The sequence below is a fragment of the Bombus vancouverensis genome, chromosome 14 (genome assembly GCF_051014615.1).
Source record: "Bombus vancouverensis nearcticus chromosome 14, iyBomVanc1_principal, whole genome shotgun sequence".
In the NCBI taxonomy this organism is placed as follows: Eukaryota; Metazoa; Arthropoda; class Insecta; order Hymenoptera; family Apidae; genus Bombus; species Bombus vancouverensis.
Window position 1 is genome coordinate 9342370 of NC_134924.1, and position 20901 is coordinate 9363270.

General features: G+C 38.7%; 2 protein-coding genes across 7 annotated transcripts in view; one reads left to right on the forward strand and one right to left on the reverse strand.

The window, feature by feature from the left end:
• kcc (solute carrier family 12 member kcc) overlaps positions 1–3670 on the reverse strand; it is a 100647-nt gene extending 96977 nt beyond the window's left edge. For 2 of the 4 annotated variants that reach the window (XM_033328979.2, XM_033328962.2), the window contains exon 1: positions 2889–3670. In XM_033328979.2, the coding sequence (XP_033184870.1) occupies positions 2889–2964 (76 nt within the window). In that variant the 5' untranslated portion in view covers positions 2965–3670. The remainder of the gene's footprint in view (positions 1–2888) is intronic. The other 2 variants (XM_033328970.2, XM_033329014.2) reach the window with 2 other exon arrangements.
• Positions 3671–6211: 2541 nt separating this feature from the next.
• Brd7-9 (Bromodomain containing 7/9) lies at positions 6212–11979 on the forward strand. 3 transcript variants are annotated; one of them, XM_033328069.2, is made up of 4 exons: positions 7339–7765; positions 8380–8490; positions 9322–11022; positions 11127–11979. In XM_033328069.2, exons 3-4 carry the CDS (start codon positions 9432–9434, stop codon positions 11783–11785), a joined length of 2250 nt encoding a protein of 749 aa, XP_033183960.1. In that variant the 5' UTR covers positions 7339–7765; positions 8380–8490; positions 9322–9431; the 3' UTR covers positions 11786–11979. The 3 variants fall into 3 exon arrangements, with proteins under 3 accessions (XP_033183978.1, XP_033183950.1, XP_033183960.1); XM_033328087.2 differs by lacking the exons at positions 7339–7765; positions 8380–8490 and adding an exon at positions 6212–6656; XM_033328059.2 differs by lacking the exon at positions 8380–8490 and having other exon boundaries at positions 7338–7765.
• Positions 11980–20901: the final 8922 nt, after the last annotated feature.

Sequence of the window (20901 nt, forward strand, 5' to 3'; positions counted from 1 at the left end):
TCCAACGGCAACACGTACTCTGACACTTTACTCGTCGATATTCCACGATTCAAACTTTCTTTCCCTTCGAAACAACCCGCTCTACCAAGATAATACGCGTGTTTCATTTATACAATTAAGCACGATGTTATTTTTCTGGCTAATTAAAGTCGCTATATTCGCGAACAAGACGAAGGACTACCATGTTCACCACGGTTTACGATTAAGTCTTAACAAGCAATAACACTCGAACAAGTTCATTACACGGCGCTTGTCACACGTTAGATGTCCACGTAGATTTCCTCGACGCCTAACGCGTGTCGTTCATAGACAAACGGAACACATGATAGAGCGAAAGGGATGAAGCGAAAGAGGGAACGCGAAAGAGGAATCGGTAGATCGAGAGAGAAGGAAGGTAAGTGCACAAGTCCAGCTCGTGTATGAATCGCAGACAACCGTGCAACGAAATACAACGTGTAGAGTGGGGTTGCGTGATTATCGACCCCTCGTTGCCTCGGCTTTTGTAGCAGGGATGCAGCTGCCCCTTTTACCCCGCCCTGAACAGTTGGGTTTCTCGTCGACGAACTTCAGCCATCCAACAGCTAGAGAGACTACGAGTGGTTCTCATGCGAGCCACTACTGTTCAATGGTAACTAAAAGAGAGAAAGAGACCCTTTCGCGTGTCGTTCATGGTCGTCTCATAATCAGAGAGATGAAGATAATGTTTCGGGGTAGCGTGGAGAATAAAGTGCAGTGGAAGCGATAGCCGAAAGAAAGCGGCAATAAAGACGATTTAATGACGGAGATAATTGATGCATTTGGAGATCGTAGAGTCGACTTGTATTTGGTAATAATTGCAGGTTCGCGAAACTTGTCGGAAAGTTGGTAAGCGTTACTTATCGGCAGATACGTTTAATTATCTCGAGGAGCCAGAGTCGCAGGGAACGGGATTAATAACTCTACAACTCCTCTCGTTACCAAAGTACAGTTCGCGAGGATTACGCAACGATAATTTGTCTGGAGAGACGAATTCGCGACAGTGGTGACACGAAACGAGCGATTAAGTTCTGCCGGTGATTCGAAATCAAAGCGATCATTTACATAACTCTCCGCGTTGAGGCTTCTTTCTATCGCCGATCTAACGCTATTGAGAAACACTGACACTCGATAATCAGATCTCGGTGGTTTGGGTAAAAGACCAAGGTGGTCGACCTTGACAATTGCGGCGTTACATCGATATTTTATTTTTGGAGCCGCCATTCTGGATATCTTGACAATGGCGAAAACGTGAATAAGCGTTTCTCTATACGTTTGTCGTTGCTTTACAAATCACCACGTTACTTGCCCTCGGTTGTCTTTTACTTTCTCAACGTTTCACCCACGAAAGAAAACATAAACGAAGGAAACGTAGCTAATTATCCACGAATGATCAGATCCCTAGGGAACCGATTATGCGGCTGCATCGAATTAGATATAGGTACGCCACAAAGAAGCATCCCTCTTCTACCTCCGTGATACGTAATAATTTCCTGATTTCATCAAACGTCCAATTTCTTATGCAAATCCACCGCGATCGTGGATATTGACTATTCGGAGACGACCACGCCTTTGGAAAACGTCCGAACGAAAATAGACGAGCCACGCATGTACGTAAAACGTCAAGGTCCAGAGTTAGAATCTCTTCTCGTTGAAATACCAATCGTTCTCCAATAAAACACTGACTTACGAAACACAGTCGCGTAGAATTATTAAGCGGCTAACCGATCGATAGTTAAAGGACACGCGACGAACCGTAATTTTGCAAAATAAGCCGGAAAAAGTCAACAGCAGGTAGATCAACCGATCGGTAAACGAAACAAAACCTTGAAGGTCGCTTAGTCAGCGCGAAAACGTCTGGAAATCGGTAACGCGATGCCGTCAGTGTATCCAGGCGCCTGGTGGAGTCACGATAGCGTGGTATGTGTAGCACGACGATATCCAACGTTGGACTGGACTGGTTTCTCCGAACCGACATGGTGTTGTGTTGCGTGGACGCGTAACTTGCGGTTACAGCCGTCGCGTCGATAGCCATCGGTCATTTTAAACTTGTTTAACCATCCTCTAAATTAATACAGATGATAATGTGTAGGCGCCAAGTTTCGCGCGTCTTCCATGTTTGTTTTCAAGCCAATGTTCGATTCTTTCAAGTTGAATATCTTCGAGGAATAATTATTCAAATGTAAGAGGAATTATTTATATCGAATAGGAACTATCGTCGTTCTTGCTAAGAAAAGGAGTGGAAAGATACCGGTCTTTCGATCTTGGGGATGACTCGAACCGATAGATAAGAAATCTAGTCAATAGCGAAGAAGTTAAATTCGCAAATAACAGTATCGAGATTGTCTGACAGAAGTTTGGATGCAAAATACGAAGGGACTAATTTTCTTAATTAATCGTTTCATTTCAGAAATTTATCGCCATGCCTGCTGGTGGTGGGCCTCCGCGAAGATCGATCGACCTTGACGCGAAAACCTTTAACAGAGTTGAACTCTGCTCAACGTTTCAACGGATATATTTTTAATGCCGTTAAAATAGAAAATTTTCGGTCTTCTGCGCAAATTTATAGTTACGTTAACGACTCAGCACAATCGTGTGAGATTGGTGAAAACTACTCAGAGAAGCCTTAGTCGATTGCTCCAGGATATGTAAATTATGGGGTATTATGTATGCACGCGCATGCGTGTGCGTATGTATGTGCATGTTTTGAACAGGTAGCTGGATTATCGCTTGCAAAATTTCTCTCGTATAACGCGACATGCATATCCGAGCATAATCGTAAATGAAGCAACTCTCTCGCGTTCACTTGTACGTTTAACCTTTTGGAGTTTAACACGTGCGGAGCAAAAAACTAAATAAAAACAAGCACTTACCATAGTCCAGCGATGGTTGTTGATGCTGCGCGTATTGCGACGTATTATTGGCCGGTGTAACTCGGAAACGATCCATTCTTCGTTATCGTCAACGAACACCACCACCAAAACAACACCAAACAATCTCTTCACCTCCGGTTGCTCGATGCGCACACCGTTTATTCTCGATTAACGCGAACCGCGCAATAAGTTAGCCGGGGATGCTGGTTAACGACGAAACACCCGCACTTTCGTTTACGATGATTGGTGAACGCGTTCTCCATTCGCCGGTGCGGTGTTACAGGCTTCTGGTAGCCGTGCTGTGACTGTGTGCCACTGACAACACCACGAGAAACAGACAGACGACCAGACACAGAGCGTGCAAGAGGGACAATAAAAGAGCGAGTACGAAAGGGAGGGAGAACGTAGCAACTACAAATGATCGTAGGTGGGAAAGAAACAGAAATTGCAGAAACGAGAGTGTGCGTTCGTGTGTTCTCTATCGAATGTCTTTATCACACCTACGGATGTGTGTACGCCACAGCCGCGCCTCGCGTCTCGTGTCTCGCACGTTTTGTCGAGCCGCTCGGTGCTGAATCCCGGACGAGCGTGCAACGCGTGCTGTATGCGATAACGCCGCCTCTGCTCGCCCATAAACTCGCCAACGGAGGGGTACACTACTCTCCACAGATCCGCGTGTTAGGACACGTCTCTATGTGTATCCTTATTTCTGTCTTTCTTCCGCTTCTTCGTGAGCAACGACCGCACTCCGTTTGGGATACCGTCTGTGCCTGCTGCGCTGACACAAGGACTCTACTCGTGACTTCAGTCTGATCGGCTGTTTTATATGTGTAAGATACTCACGCGTGTGTGCACGCGTATACGCCAGGGGGCCCCTCGATAGAACGCTTTTGCCGACTGTCGAGCGCCGCAACCAGAGCACCCACGTGTGCGTGCATGCAACCGGCTTTCCCCAGGATCGTACCAATCGCGAAACTACCCTCTTTAGTCCGCCATTGGCCTTCATCGAACGATGGTAGGAGGGGCGTTACGTTGCCAGGGCACTGAAAACCTGAAAGATATTAACATGTTAGTTTCTTGTACTGGGAAGGTTGTTATGTTAATAAATAAAGTTGTAAATATATAATCAAAATTTTGAGATAGAACTTTCCGACCAAACTATAAATTGGAACAAAGTATATGACTACTCCGAATCAATATGTGGAGCGGTAATTAGTAGTATTTGTTAAAGAGCAATTCGAAAGATCACGTTTGGATAAGATAAAAAGCAGAGTATAAACGATAAGGTTATACGACCTTCGTTATTATAAAAAAGAATCGTAAGATCGTTCTGAGATGGTTTAAACGTGATAAAAGTAGAGGAAAGTCGAATGTTATCCTACGTTTCTTGGCTACGCTCCAAAATCTTCTTTCTCTAGAATTATATCACTCCTGCAAATTACCGGAATTCAATTAATTTAATCATAACCAATTCAGAACGAAATTATTAATCTCCGACATACAGCTACAACTACGATACAGTTTGTCCTACCAATTGTCATATACTCGAAACTTTTGACAAAGCGTGCGCGACAATAAATCGTGGAGTTATTGCCACGAACGATACATAAGCGCGGCCACGTGTATACGTGCATCCGCACCGGCTTTTTCCAGGACCGTAACTACATCACGATATGCCATCCTCCTTTGCCAATTTCGCGCTTTGACAAAGAAGATTCCAAAGAGAATTTCTCGAGTTTCGATACTCGTGGTCAATGTCCCTAACGAAAATGAGCCACTTTCATTTCCGGCCTTTATGTATACAGATACGTATTTACAATTCAAATGGATATGCAGCCATGGTTTCGCCGCAGGAAAACCGAAAAGGACTTTGGCGCGTGAGTATTGATTATCAGGGAATCTCTTTAAGTGCACCTCGGAATACTTAAACGGGTAATTACCAATTGGATTTTTATCTGCCAGATATTGAAGTGATTATCGAGCGTGTTAACACTCAGAATCGATCGATGATCGAAAAATGATCATAACGCATAAATTCTGCAAAGAACAAAATTTATATCTGATTATCCAAAGGTACATACACATATACGCTCCCATGAATCACGTGAATGCATTATACATTGTATGCAGGCATGAGTATCCTGTATTTCAGAGTCACGCTGTTATGCTACGGCGATAACACAACTGTAACCGAATTGCTACATTTTCCTCCACAATACGGTGAGTAATCACACAACTTCATCGGTTGCCTGTATCCTGTTCTAGGTGGCAGCAGGAAACGGAAGCCTCTCCTTCGGGAAAATTCCACTGCGCGCACTGTTTTGCATCTCGAATCCTTCCCAAAGGGTTAACGATACACAGACAGACAATCTTGATTTGCAAAATAAAGCCAAACTATGAAAGTGGAAGTTACTATCTATTTGACATTATGTTTTGTATACTTATCGCTTTGTTCAACATCGTAAATTACAACATGCTGTTTATTCTAAATTGCTGAATTCTTATCGGACACAATTTGGTCTTTCTTTGTATCGTACAATTTAATTACCCATTGAAATGTTACCTCAATTTAGCGGCATTTCAACGAGACGATACCGTGAATGTTGCTAGTGATATACGGCCCTTGAAAGAGCAACATGACGTTGAAGGGCATGTAGATTTCAAAGGTTGTGCATATCACGAACATTTGATTGAGAGTCTCGGAAATTTGTTCTACTATCAACGGCAAGAAAAAGCTATTCTGTGTTAATTGAAAAACTATCCAACGACCGATATTCAAGAAGCGTCTCTTCTTTATAAAGACTAACACAGAGAGAAATAGAAGTGTAACTGAAGGTGGACTGTGCTTCTATGTGCACGTTGCGATGTATTTTATTTTTCGCACAACTATCTTCCTCTGTAAGGAGGTCACGATTTACGATTTTAAACTCGACGCTGTAAAATATAAGGAGCTCGTGACAAGTAGTTGGATATTAGCAAACCTAGGATCCGGCATCATACGTCCGTAAGCCATTTTAATCGAAAGAAAAATCGCATCAGCATTTCAAATGCATGGAGATCGGTAAAGTGCGCTACTTTAATGCAGAAGCTAGGCTTAAGATAGAATCCGTGAAGTCCCCGGCTTTCGCATATTTTCGCGTTCCATTGATAATGCAAATCCATTGTCACTATCGTTGCTTTTGTTCGTCTCGACAATCTATATCTATATATATATATAGATACAGATATATATGTATATACATATATAAGTGCCCCGTGTGCGACATATTTTCAAAAGCGCAGCAGATTCGAGTGCCGCAGATAGCTTATCGATTACTCGATTTCAATGCATTAATTCAATGTCCAAATATCTATTGCATCCTTAACTTAAATAGCGAAAAATGTTAAAATCAAGGACAATGTACATGTTTGGTGATAATAAAACGTAAAATAAAGATGTTGAAAGGAATCAGAGGTCAGTGAAACGTCGGGAATTTTCCGGTCCTTGTTCACTTAAGGTCGGCGAGCTTCTGTTCGGCGTACTCCGAACGAATACAAGAGATTCGAAGGGAGGCACAAACAGGAATTGGCTGGTCGATGCTCCTTAACGTTCGAGATACAGTGTAATGCAGGGGAAGACGACACATCTGTGCTGTTGTGCGTGAATTTTTTTCGGAGCCACCGAGAAAACATATTTCTCTTTCTCTCTTTGTTCCGCTCGACGTTTTACCGAAACAGCTGATCGTTTGCCCCTTTAATTGCATCGCGGCTGGGTTCGTCGACGCCGCGGTAAGTTGCTGGATATTTCAATAAAAATTCGCCATAGTGTATGCTCATTTAGTGGGGCAATCTTGTACGGTAAAGCGTGTCTGTGAATACGGTCGAGTGTCTCGTTCCTCGGTGTACGGTAAGTGCTACTACTTCAAGCGTCTTTTGTAGGTTAGGAAGCGCCTTTCGCCTTTAAAGCTCCATACACAATGTTTCCCTGGATCGTCTGTGTATGTAGAAGTTACAGATGCCATGGAATCCTATTCCGACAGAAATAATTTTCTATCTATAAAACTTGTGATTTTGTTAGTGTAATTATTGAGAATGCCATCGTGTTTGCTCGTGAAATTCGATTTACTATAAAGCGACTGAGCTTTTTTGTTCCATTAGGTTCCATTACTTTCTCAGTTGCAGAGAATTAACGAAGTAAATCATCTTTTTAGATTCGATATCGAGTGCTTTTTCTTTTTAATTAGATGCAGTCGAAAATATTATGGCTCAATTTTTTGATATTTATTGTATGTATTTCGAAACAGGATAGAGTTTAGTTAAATACAATAAAATTAGAAATTAAGTGTAAATTAATGTTAGTTCGAATTTAAAGCTACAAATATAATTTATAATTTTTCACTCTACATATTTCAAAATATTCAGGTACGCTGCTGTTATTTAAATTTTTCGTAATTAATTTGTTGATATAGAAAACAAATTTGTTACCTGCTCAGCGTTACAAAGAGAGTATCTTGGAAAGTGTGAAATAAAATTTTCAATGTTTTAATGTAAGTGGAAAATGATAAATTTATATTCGACCGCATTCGTAACACGCGCTTCTTCGAACGACGCGTCGCCATGACAGGGCAGCTGGCGAATAAACGTTGGACCGGGGGAACGAAAGACATGCATCCACCATAACGGCTTGGCAGGGCTTGAAGTTCTGTGACGTCTTCAATGGCTGCCGCCGTATTGCTTGTGCATGTAACGGAGCGCGGTACTCTCACAAACCGCGTTCCGTACTGGTTTACGACGTAGTGTTTACTATTTATCGTTAGAATATTCTATCAGGCTGTGAGCCAACGTGCAAACCATGGGCTCGAAGAAGCATAAAAAGCACAAGCGCGAAAGACACGAAGGTGAGGATCAGGACTAAATCCGGTGTATCTCGATCGTTTTATCATTTCTGATCACTTTTAATTATTCCTTAACATCATCAATGGCATCATAGGTCGTCACATTATTATGTTCCGCGTTTTGAACAGTACAAAATGCCGCACACTGTGTTTCTAGTAAAATACGAAACGCGCATCAAATTGCAAAAGCGCTTCGATCATCGTTCCACTGCAATATTTGTTTTTACATTTGTTAATCGATTCATAATCGCGACAGTTTGTTGCCACGTTATCAGGTGTTTTTGTTGTATACAGTATTTTGGAGCTTTCTTTTTCACATTGTAGATCGTAGCAACGAGTATTTTTGATTTCATCAATATTTCATTTTTTCTCATTTTTAATGTTTCTCTACTTGTTATCACTTGTCGATTTTTATATTATTGGAATATTTCACTGAATGTAATTCTATAGTGTTGACATTTGTGTCGATTATCTGAGGATTCAAATGAAAAGATCATCCATAAATACAAATGTGCTCAAGGTATGGAGATTGACACAGTACGAGGACCTTAATTGGTTGAAATTCTTGAACATTTTCATTGGAATCCTTTTTATACTCATAGTTTAATGATGCACAGGAATGTTGACTACGTTTTCACCACGGACAAACTGAGAGTGAGGTTGGAGTAGAAGTAAGGTGGATTCAAAAGTATAAACGAAGGTTCCATAGCAACAGGTGCGACGTGGAAGTAAGTGACGTGTAACAACAGACATGGACTGGTTGCACGACAGAAACTAGCTGTGCTTCCAAAATTACTCAGATGTCCCAACCCCTTTTAGTTCTTTTTTGTCTATTAAAATTAGTTGAAGTGCAACAAGATCTGTGATGAGACAAATTTGTTACAATTTTTTGCTATAAATATTTTGTGGATATTCATCTGGGATACATGGGATATCTGTTGCACTTCAATCACTTAGTTCCCTGGCTGTTATGTATTATGGCATCAGAAAGGCCATGTGCTTTTGCTTTACCTCGTTACGGGGTATTTTCAATTTCAAAAGTTGTTCCTTCCTTGATTATTCCTGCAGATTCAGTTGGTTCATACAACAGTAATTATTTTATTGCATACTTCTCTATCAAGGTTTATTTAATTTAAGTCGAGCTACTTCCATCTCGCTTCCAGTTTGTTGAATGTGAAAACAAGGTCACTGTCCTGTTATAAAATCATCTTTATTATCATTATTATCAACATCTCCTTCTACCTTTCTGTTAATACCCTGTAGATTTTTATTAATTCAAAATTATACTTATTTTTTCATAACCCTGCAAGATTATTTAATGTAATATTTAGCACCATATTTTTACATTACAACACTATTACGCTGTTATTTTGCACTTCTGTATGATTTTCTGCAAGACATCTTTGTTGCATGCACTAGATATTATGTATAGCTTAATGCTTTGATGTCTTCATACATATTTAGTCTTCATATATATATATATATATATATATATATATATATATATACACATGTAATCTTGATTTCTTGCAAATAATTTGCCCTTTCTTTTTTAACAGAAGAGCAGTATACAAGCACGGATAAACCCCGTACCTTGAAATTAATTTTGAAGGTTGGGGGTAGTAGTGGGACTCCTGAATACGGGAACGAATCCCCAAGCCAGACAACAATGTTGTCCCAACATTTGGGTGTCTACCAACAACAGTTGGGTCTTAATTGTCCTGTAACACAAGAATCTGAATATGATAGATACGTAGGGCATAAAAAGCTTAAAAAGAAAAAGAAAAAGAAGGATAAAAGACACAAGCATCATCATAAAGATAAAAAGAGGAGAAGAGAGGAATCCAGTCAAGAATCAGTGGGAGATGCTGATGAAAGTTTAGCAGAAATCCCTAAAAAGATTCCTAATCATCAACTGTTACCTCCAAGGCCACCGTCTAGTGGGGAACATCGAGTTGGTGTTACTAGCCATATTAACTCTCTTTCTCCACATCGTGAACCTAGAACTTGTGTACTTAGGAAAATTGCCGAACGTACTCCTCTTCAACGACTATTAGAACACCTTCTTAGGTCAATGGAGAAACGTGACCCGCAACAATTTTTTGCTTGGCCAGTCACAGATAGTATTGCACCTGGATACTCTCAGATCATTACTAATCCTATGGATTTCAGTACTATAAAGCAGAAAATAGACGATAATAGTTATCAAAACTTAAACGAATTCGTAGACGATTTTAAACTAATGTGTGATAACGCTACTACTTATAACCACCCAGATACAATTTATTACAAGGCAGCAAAGAAATTATTGCATGTTGGCCTAAAAATGGTTACACCTGAAAAGCTTCGTCAATTAAGACCTGTACTAACTTACATGCAGGATATCTCAAAAGAGGAGCTTGGGTTTGAATTGGGTACAGAAGATCCTAATAATCCAGACGTTCCCGTAACAGAGGAACAAATCGAACGGGAACGGGAACAGGAGGAACGTAACGAAGAGGCAGAAGAACTTCGAAAAGAGAACCAAAGGAAAATGAGATTAGCAAATTTAGGTAAATTTGAAGCCATTCCGGATGATATGACGCCGGAAGAAATCTTAAAACAAGCCCGAGGAGCCGCGAAAGTAGCATCGGACAAGTTAACGTTGAAAAGGTTGAATTCCAAGATGGGTTTCCTTAGACAAAAGAAAGACGGAACTACTAGTTTACAGATCATAGTGCCGGGAGACGGCGTGATTCCAGGAACTAATCAAAGACCGGTATCATTAGTGCAGCTTATAGGTAAATTGAATCATGGTACAGGAGCGTTAGCAGGATTCCGAGAAGATAGGAGAAATATGTCTAAACCAGTTAAACCTTTATATTACGGTGCCTTTGGTTCTTATGCTCCAAGTTACGATTCCACGTTCGCTAATCTGACAAAGGAGGAAACAGACTTGGTGTATCAGACATATGGCGACGAGACTGCTGTACAATATGCAGAATCCATATTAGACTTTGCTAAAGACTGTGATTATACGTTAACTATGGTCGATGATCTGTTGGATATCCTGACAGGAGGAGATCACAGAAAGACTAAGAAGTTCCTTGAGGAAAAGCGAAGACTCAAAGAGGAAGAAGAAAAGATAAAGCATTTATTAGAGAAGCCTATGCAAGATGTTAATCGCAATATCCCAACTTTAGACAATGTTAAAGTTGATATCGACCAACTGAAGACATTGTCAGAATTAGGAATTGATGTTAATTTTTTGGAGAATATGGGTAATTATACTTTAGAAAAAATTGGAGTATCTATAATAACTTACTTAGTACTAAATAAGTATTTACTTGTAATAACATCTGTAATTGTATTTTATTTTTTGTAGAGGAGGAATTGAAGCTGAACGAGGAGCGTACAACTTTACAGAATCGATTGGACGATACGTCCCAGATGTTAGGTCGTTTAAAGCAAGTGCAGCACGAACGACTCTCAGCTCCACCGCCTGCTCATTTGTCAAATGTTACTAAAGCATCGGAGACGGAAGTAATGATAGCCGAGAAAATCACAGACAATTTAACGGAAATAGCGAAGAAACTTCCTCCCTCGGCTATCGCTCCCGTAGACGGCTTGCGAAGAGCTATGGGCATAGCACCTCTTGGTGGACCAGAACCCATGGAAGTAGAACCGATCACGCATAATCCAACCATCGTTGCGGAGAACAATCTCTTATCGCAAACTAGTAACAATCAAGTCGCGTCGAATCTGTTATCGGCTCCGTCACCGATTCAGAATACTAATTTACTCAGTCCAACCAGTCAACAAAATCAACCAATTAATATCGTGAATACGAATCAAGCACCTATTCAGATACAGATCGGTATGACGCATAATCAGACTCCTCCGTCTTTATTGAGCACATCAGAGACTTCTGCGGTACCAGATTTAGAATCGGAGCTTCGAGAATTTCTAGAGAGTGATCCTACATTAGGACACTCACCACTTCATGACGATAAAACTTTGGAGGATATTTTATCCGAATCTTAGTATGTACGAATCTTGAGATATATGGTTTTTATTAAGATTTACCTTCTATAGGTTGTACATTTTATTAGCTATATACAGTAGATTTAACGTCAGTTTAATACCATAATTAATAAATGAGATGGTATTGTGTAATGTAATGTACTTCAATCACCATCGCAGTTATTTTCTTTCAAAATATACATATATGTACATTATTTATGAAGTTTGCGTAACAAATTATATTATACAAAGCTTTATAAAATTTTAACTTACACTGTGAAATTGTTCAATTGAAATCATGAAAGAACATGTTTTAATACAATTATTTTTGTTTTTATTTTTAAAAAACATTGTTCAAGATGTAACTATAATTAACTACTGATAAAATGTTACGCAGACGGTTTTCTTAAAATATACAATCAATCTCTTTATATGAAATTCAATCTTCCCATTGTTAAATTACTCAGTAAATCATGAAATAATGAATTGTCATTTCTATTTTAAAATGAAAAAATGCGAATTTGTAAATATTCATAAAGTGTATTTTTAAAAACAATTCTTGTATTTTCTTTTACATTTCATGATAAATATAAAAAATATTGTTCTAAGTTTTAGATCAAGCTTTCATATCTTTTTATATCGATCAATTTATAAAAAAAATGGAATAGAACAAGAAATGAAAAAAGGTTTTTGTGTAAGGTGCATGGCAGTAAAAGCAAAGAAGTGACAAAATTTCAGCAAATAATAGTCAATCGTTATATATCACTATCTTGTTCATTTAAATACCTGTAAATGTCCATTGTATAAACACTATTGTATCATGTATTCATCACCTATCATTTCTATTTTATTTCAAATTGATAGGAGACGATAGAATAGGCACTTGTTCGAAATGCGTATTTCAAATACAAATTAATATGGCAAAATTAAAGCTAAAACGTTAATTTATATGAAAAGTTTACCCCGTATATTTTTCTAGCTTAGACAAACATCATAGAAGCAGGAAAAGTATCTTTTCTTTTATTTAATGAAGAAATTTAACATTAAAATATCGCAGATTTTAACACCTACAATTCGCGCATTTAGTACTATATTTTACCGTACGGTAGCGCCAGCGAACACTTTTCCACCAATCATTGGCTTTCTAGGAAGGAATTCAAATTGTTCTTAATTTCTCGCGCGAAAACATAAGATCGCCATGTTGGTTTGAATAAAAGTCTCCTTACAAATGTGTGTAATTTGTGATGTGACGAGTGAACAATTTTTCTTCATCTACCATGAAACGAAAAAGGTAATTATCTCTTTCTCTCTCTATATATGTTTGTTTTATATTATTTTTGAAACTTTTTCTGTATTGTGTATATACTTCGTTGACATCTTACATAGAAATAAGGTTATGCGTAGTGTGAGATGTTCACTTTACATAAAATAAGGTTCTTATTTTCCAATTTTCGTTTCAATTATCTTTATGATTTAAACTATCACCAATCTATTTCTATGAAATTCATAATCAGATCCACGAGATGTTTGGTGCATCACTTGAAAAGCCCTAAACCGCGTTCTACTTTAATGGAAACAATCTATCCTCTAATGCTTTTTAGCGGTAACAGCGAAAATATTTCCTTTTTCGCATTGTAGAGAAATGTTATTTACGCAACGTGTGAAGCGCAAAGCTCGCGACCTAGTCGATTCCAGCGATGTAATGCGATATTCCGAGGGACGAGCGCGTAGGAATAATACACAGTAGCAAGTATGGGAGTTGTAGTTGCTCGATAATAGGATTACGCCGGTAAAGCGTAGGCTAATATGAAAATTGCGTGGTATAAGTGCCCCCGCATCCGGTATAAGTATGAGTCATTGTAATTACGTCGTTATAACGAAATAGACAAGTTCGAGTACGGAAAACTAGAAACTCGATTAGCTACGTTTATTGCGGGCCAAATCTCTTTACCGCTAGCACGCCCGATTAATTGTTCCATTAGTGTTTTAACGTGCAAATTAAAAAAATTACTGTGAGACAACAGTTTCACAAATGTGTTCGGTGTTGTCTCGTTCCACTTTTTTTTTTATTCGTATTTATTTTCGCCGAATGCTTCGTGCTGAAACTAAATATTGGAATTTTTCATCGAATTTCAATTTTGTTTTCAAACACTCCAATCGATCGTGAAATATTCCAGAGTTCCGTTTGTTTTAACATTATTTCCTTACGTTTCGCTTCCTAGTTCACATCAAACTTTTCATCCACAGGGAAACGTAATATTTAAACTACGATACTTGTTAAATTCTCGTTTTTTTCTTTTTTTGAGTTTTCTTCCTGAAACGGTAATCAAGCGAGATATTCGACGATTGAGATCCCCGGGTGTGTTTAAATTTCATTTCGACGTCACGACGCCGTAACGTAAATAAAACATTCCGATAACGAAGTTTGCCTTCTTCCATGGTCCGGGATTTAATTTAATCGGGCGTTTCGAGACGCCAATTTTGACGACGTATTTCGTTGATAACGATTTTCAAGATGATCGCGATTTCGATTTCGGTGAAGGAAACGAGCCGATTTAAGATTCTCACTCCAACTGTGACACGGGCCATAATAATTCCCGGCGAAACGAACGCACTCGAGAGTGTCGTCTGGTTTGCATCCTGACAGGTTAATTAACCAACGATTCCGTTCTTTCGAAAATATCGGCCTGTGTGCCTGGAAATGGTGTGCTCGCGTGGTTTTCGAGCGGAAGCTCGTTACCATCAACTATGAGCCGAGCAATTATCATTCTTTGATATCTGCCTGTGATACTTCGTGATTAACGTTTGCGCCATTTCCGCGCATAATCTTTCTCGATTCGCAAATCTACACAGAGTCACGTGAATCGAATAGTTCGTAATATTTCGACGCCTGTAAACTGTTCAATTTTTTATAAAATTCTTGTCTCTGAAGTTCTACGATAGAAAAAGAATAATTTGGATTCTCTATTTTTGTCATTCTCCGGCCATTTTTAGATACTGGCACATATATCCTTTAAAAGGTAATCATCGATAGCGCTGAATACATTTACGAAAAGCTTTCTAGATTCGTTTGGAAACAATCTATCGAGGCTACTGTATTATAAAGGAATAAACGCGAAGGTATTCCGAAAGTTTAGCAAAACATGGATTCAATTACACAGAACCTGACCGCAATTTCATCACGGCTATGTACTATATACCGACGATATTTCAAGCTTGTCGGATTAGTTTTCCCCGTAGGTATAGTCCACGACATTCTAGAAGATCCTGACGGCTGGCTAACGTGGGAATTCCACAGCCAAGTTCGCAGGTAGTTATCCGAGAGACTGTTTAAAATTTAAAAATGTAAGGACGACGCTGATTTGTGGTTAGTCAAGTTCGCCAGCTAAAAAGCCGCGGTTAGTACATATACGCGAGTAGATACTCGCTTGTATACCAATTGTTTCTCTTTTTACTTTTCTCTTTGTCAGTTTTCATAATTCTTCGTTCTTTAATTCGTAGTTTGTTCTTCTACGAATTTGTATATTTCTATCTCGCCCTCCTTTCAACAAACAAGCAGACTTTCAGTATTCCAAAGAAAATTGTACCATAAAATTCATATTTTCTTCCAGCTTAAGATTCTTTTTAGCGATGGGAAAACTCAAACGGCTAAAACGAAAGGAATTTAAAAGAAACTGGAAAACGACATTGTACATTATACACGATTGGATCGGCATGATCAAAGAAGCGGGTCCGCTATGTCGAAATTAATTATCGTAGCGGTAAAACATAGGCTTCATTATCCGCGCGTTATTCTGCTGAATCGTACAGAGCAACCGAATGGAAGTATTGGATTCGGGGAATTTGCTTTGGCGGCGGCGCGTAAAATCGGCGTGGTCGAACGAGCGTCTCGTCACGAATGCTTGCCTCTATGACAAATAGATAGTTGTACACGCAAATCACAGCGATCGGCGATTAAACGGGATAACTAATTACTGATTGCTTTAAAGGAAATGTGCCCGTTTTAAATATCGGGAGATGTTTTCGAAACTAGAAACAAAGCATTTGCTTGTAGAATAATCGAGAAGAAATATGGTATGTGGTAAAGAATTACGAAGCAGATAAAATATAGAAGCATTAGGGTTTCGTTGAGAAATGAAGTTTTGAAAAATAACAGATACACGTAAGAGCGTAGAACCTACCATATTTTTAACTTTAGCTTGAATTATGAGATTATGTGGATACTTTCCGCTTAAAGCTACACCTGTAATGTATGTATATACAAATATGTTAATGGATAAATCGTCAAAATTAACGTGATACGATGAAACATCTAAGCGAGAGAAATATTTATTCAACGTTAGTAAATATTTAACTCGAAAACGTTTTATCTTCGTGATTCGTAATTAAAATGTTAATGATAAGGAGAAACATGGTATGCTTAGTCAGACTGCTGGAACGCTATGTAGTTAAGCAAGTAGAATATAAGCATATCAGGTCGAACGAGGGAAATACGCAGTAGAATAGGAACCTAACTCGTCAGTCAGGTCAGATAGACTCGTACGTAGCTTTATCTATCTGATTAGCGCAGTAAATGTAATTCATTTATTTCGTGATTAATCAACGCAGCGCAGTATAGAACTATACACAGTTGGAAACTGAGACACGTATAGATGTATTATACCGCGCGATTCTATCCGGTCCACAACTATTCCTCATAAATTCATGAACGACTAACTCAATTAAGCGAGCCTAAGCTGACAAGACTGTGGTCAGCTAGCAAATTAATTATGGTATCGACGTGGAATGAATTTATTACGCACGAAAATCTCTGTCCTTATGAATGCAAATTTTGCTTAAAGAGCTTTTGATTTAATTTTGCCACAAATGTCAAGCATGTTTTACATATACAAATTTCCTATTTTTAATTAGCATTAAAGGTACCAGATAATCAGGTTATTATTTTTATATATAACAATTTTCACCAATTCGTCGTATCATTAACAACGGACTTTTCAAAAAAATTCTATGTTAATTTTATACGAATAATTATACAGTTTCCGCTTTGGACGTTGTAAATCGCATACCCCACAAGTTTCGACAAATTTAATCGTGCTATCAGTCGTGTAAGCAGCCCTAACGCGGCTTTAGATTCTAATCGACTGTAATAATCGGATAGCTCTGCTGCCGGATGATATTCGTCGTTTTAATCCTGTTTTGTTCTCGCAAGCTATCGTGCAATTCCATTAAAATTCTCGTGAAAATTGAACGCGTCATCACGTTTGAACTTCCGTATCTAGATTCATCTAACGCTGGTATTATCGATCTTCGACTTCGCTGTTCGCCATCATATAGTTTTATAAGCTCTTAGAATTTTACGCATTCGCTATTCATCATCTTTACTCCATCTTCTTAAGGCGAGAAATTTATCGTTGGAAGTGAATAGGTTCGCATAGAGGAGCGAGTCTTTACAAGCATCGTGTACTTTAGCCAACGAAAGCTTCTTTTTCATCAAAGCTGTATTCTTCAACGAAGAATTTATAAAGCGACCAGTAATCATATTCACGTTATAGCGCGCAGGAAATTGCGTGGCTCTATTTATGTGGCTGCTACGAACACAGACTGCTGCTCCACCTTCCTCTTCCGTAGTTACATACGCACATCTGTGTTTCTTGATTTTTCCAGCGGAAGAATTTTCACCGCATAAAAGATCGATCTTCCGAAATTTTTTATAATATCCGGTTCGTATACGAGAAGAATTAGTTGTTTATGATTTTTCGTGTATTCGTTAGGTTATTACTGTTGGAAATGAATTCCGTTCGAGGCGAACATTTTTAAATTGCTGTTTTCTCTTCGCCTAAACTATCAGATTAAAACAGGTTGCAACTTAATTCCCGGGGCCATAAAACTGAAATTCATTAGTCGACGAGTTTAGTCTGTAACTTACGATCCTCGTAGCTTCGGCAAAACACAAGTTGAACTAATCGTAAGTGATACGCGACACTATCGTTCAGCCTCGATTTTCGCGAGACAATTCCTAGGAAATTGCAGAAAGTATTTTTTGACGATTATTGTCTACCAGACAAATTTGAAACAAGTCACGGTGGAAGTACGAGTTCCAGAACATTTAACGATGGAATTCGCGCTTCGTTTGCCAATTCTATGGCATGGCGTTTGCACGTGCACGCGATATAAAACAATTCATAGCGCACGGAAGTTTGCTTAAAAGCGTTCGCCTCTTTCGCTCCCGTAATTCTCTAATAAAGAGTAAATGGCAAAGGAGCTGCCATCGGCTGTTTTTCCGTTCGTTCGTAATTCGATTTTCCACGCGTCCGGAACAAGTCCTCTTTCAGGAAGTTTAATCGAACGGGATCATCGCAAGATTTTCTCTACGAACAATACCGAATTCTGGATATTTGTTCTCGTCCGTAAAACTTCGTTTCTTACCCTTTTTCTCTGCACAACTTAATTTATATCGTTTCTATTTCAATATTTCGTTATCTCTGTATATTAGCATTTACCGTACGAAGAAATAGAAATACAGATTATGAGAGAATATTGCTTCGATGTGAAATATAATATACAATCTACAACTAATAAAGAATCAGGCAGAATCAGGCGAATTACGACAAAAGACTAAAGTATCTTTTATCATCGGATCACGTCTGAATCCTTGTACGAGTAGCCATCGATATAGCGTCGAAATCTAACTTCTAATCGACACACGTAATCAATAGGCTTCCTATGGAATCGATAGGTTTCCCAGAAAACTCGATAGTTACCGAAATCACGAAAATTTCGCCAATCTGTTTCCGTACCGCGCGAAACGAGTCGAACGATGAGAGAAATTTGGTACTCGCGTTGGTGTGTTTTCATGCGGCTACCCTATGGCTGGTCTCGGGAATAAAAGGGAAACATCTTTTCTTTCTTTCTCATTTTCTTCGTTGATGGATTTTTTCCCCATTCTTTGCATCTCGATTTTCATTTGCTTCGAATTCTTTTGACCGACAAAAGAGCATCGTCCGTTCCTGAAACATTTTCAATATTCACGTTCACGCGTTCCACTTCTCGTATCTTCCGACTTTAAAATTCAAATTTGCACAATACGCGTTAGGTGTCTGTGTAGCGAGCGAACGTTGGCTTTCGGTGTACAAAAATTTGGGAAAAATCGGACCGAGATTCAAGAGTAATAACGATATTGCCTTTGCACGTGATTCACTGGCGAATCGATATGGAAATTGTTTGTTCTTTGTTTCTTTTTTCAAGTCTGCAAATTGATCAGACTTCGATACTAGTTTCGAGATGGAACGCGTCATTTGTAAATTCGTACGAGGAAATCTTTGTTGGACGTCTGAATAAAAACAAACGTGGATACATAAAATGAATAAAAATGAGATTAAAACAATTTCAAGGAACTACATACAAATGTAAATTGCGGTGAACAAATTGCAGGAATTTTGTTTTTAATATTCGCCAACTTTAGAGAGCCAAGGCACGATATTTTTTCCGTTATAGTTAGCTTTTACTGGTGAATCACGAAGGTCGTTATGATTATACTTGAAAGATTATCGCGAGACAGTATCGAAGGATTCGCACAGGTAAAAATCCATCTATCTTCGCGATTATAGAAAGACATGTCGCGATAAGACCTAAGTTCCATATAGTTAGAATTTGGTATTTTAGTTGTAGCCGTTGAAGGTTTCAGGTCACAGTATATATTCAAGCGTCTCGTTTAAATCGATGTAATAGATAAGCTGACCAATTTTCGGGCGTCCGGCACGTTCGGTAGAACATACAAAAGCGTATCTTCGTGCAGAATATACCGAACATGTTTGAAAGGTCCGTTTATGTGAAGTTGATACCGCTTATCTCTACAGACAAAAAACTGTTCCACGTTTTATGCCCTTTATCACGTGTTTCTGCTTTTTTCTGTTTTCGTTATGTGATAAAATAAATTGTTCGAAATCAACTTTAATTACAATACCAATGACTTTTTGGGAATTAACGAAAGAATGTTTCATTGTTCGGTTATTAGATCGTAACGTGAGACGCGGAAATAGGTTACGAAAATCGGTCGTTCTGTTTTGTTTCTTTCTTTCGTTACCACTAGGTGAAATACAAAATCCTCCTCACTGACTAAATCAATTGAACAGGGGAAACGTATAGTTGGGACTTTTGGGTTTTTCCTCTTTCCGTTGGACGTGGAAAAACGAGGCCGTAAATTGGAAACAAGCAACGCCGTTTTTGTCCACCGTCGATTTACCGTTTCCTCCTTTCTTTATCATTCGGTGTTTCGTTGTTTAAAACGGCGCAGCTATAATTCTAGAGGCAACACAGTACAATTGGAAACAAACCGAGATTTTCCTTCTCATTGTCAATATTTTCATTGGTATTTGTTACAGAGAAATATCTGTATCTTTTGGTCGGAAACTTTTTATTTAAAAATAGACTTCGGTAGAAAATGTTTTGATTTTCGAGTTTCTCCAATTTCGTGTCTTCCGCTGCTTTAAGTTTCCCAATTTCATCCTTAACCTGGACCAACGCGTCGATATCATTTCTTAATAAATTCATTTTTATTCTATGTCTTCGAGTACTCCGATATCTTCGATCTAGGCCAGAGCGTTCTACTTTCTAATAAAGATAAAGATATTTTCAGTATTTTATAATCCAGCCATCCGAATCGTCAAATTTCGTTCTCCATTTCCGCCGGTGTATCAACCCCGTTTAAAATTTGCGTAGATCAATGGTTTCGCAGCTAAGGAATGCAGATTTTGTCATTAGTAGGTATTGACGAAATCCGCATTTCCTTAGTTGCTCATCCAAAAAATTCCATATTTTCATCAACTTTGCCAAATGCATGATAAATTTGTTCCCAAACAGATATTCCTCTCGTCCAGCAAATACTCGACGAGTATACTCGACGTATTACGAATCTTTACGTATCTTCCCACGTCTTTATGTATTTTATGTACATTTTAACACATCGAGTAATCGGTAGCACGTGAAGCGTTCGTAATTGCCACAGAATAGTGTTTTTCTTTTCTTCTTTTTTGCGGTAGAAAAAACGCAAACTATCAGTGCAAAGAAAACGCAACGTCGATGATATTTTTTAACGAGACATGGCAGGTGCAGTCCGAGCTTGGTCCTGGATTTGATGG

Excerpts from the sequence above, each read along its gene's own strand:
- Brd7-9 (XM_033328059.2), top strand. The coding sequence starts at position 7,720 with ATGGGCTCGAAGAAGCATAAAAAGCACAAGCGCGAAAGACACGAAG. Across the intron at positions 7,766-9,321 it reads CAAGCGCGAAAGACACGAAG|AAGAGCAGTATACAAGCACG; the intron begins GTGAGGATCAGG and ends CTTTTTTAACAG. Across the intron at positions 11,023-11,126 it reads TAATTTTTTGGAGAATATGG|AGGAGGAATTGAAGCTGAAC; the intron begins GTAATTATACTT and ends TATTTTTTGTAG.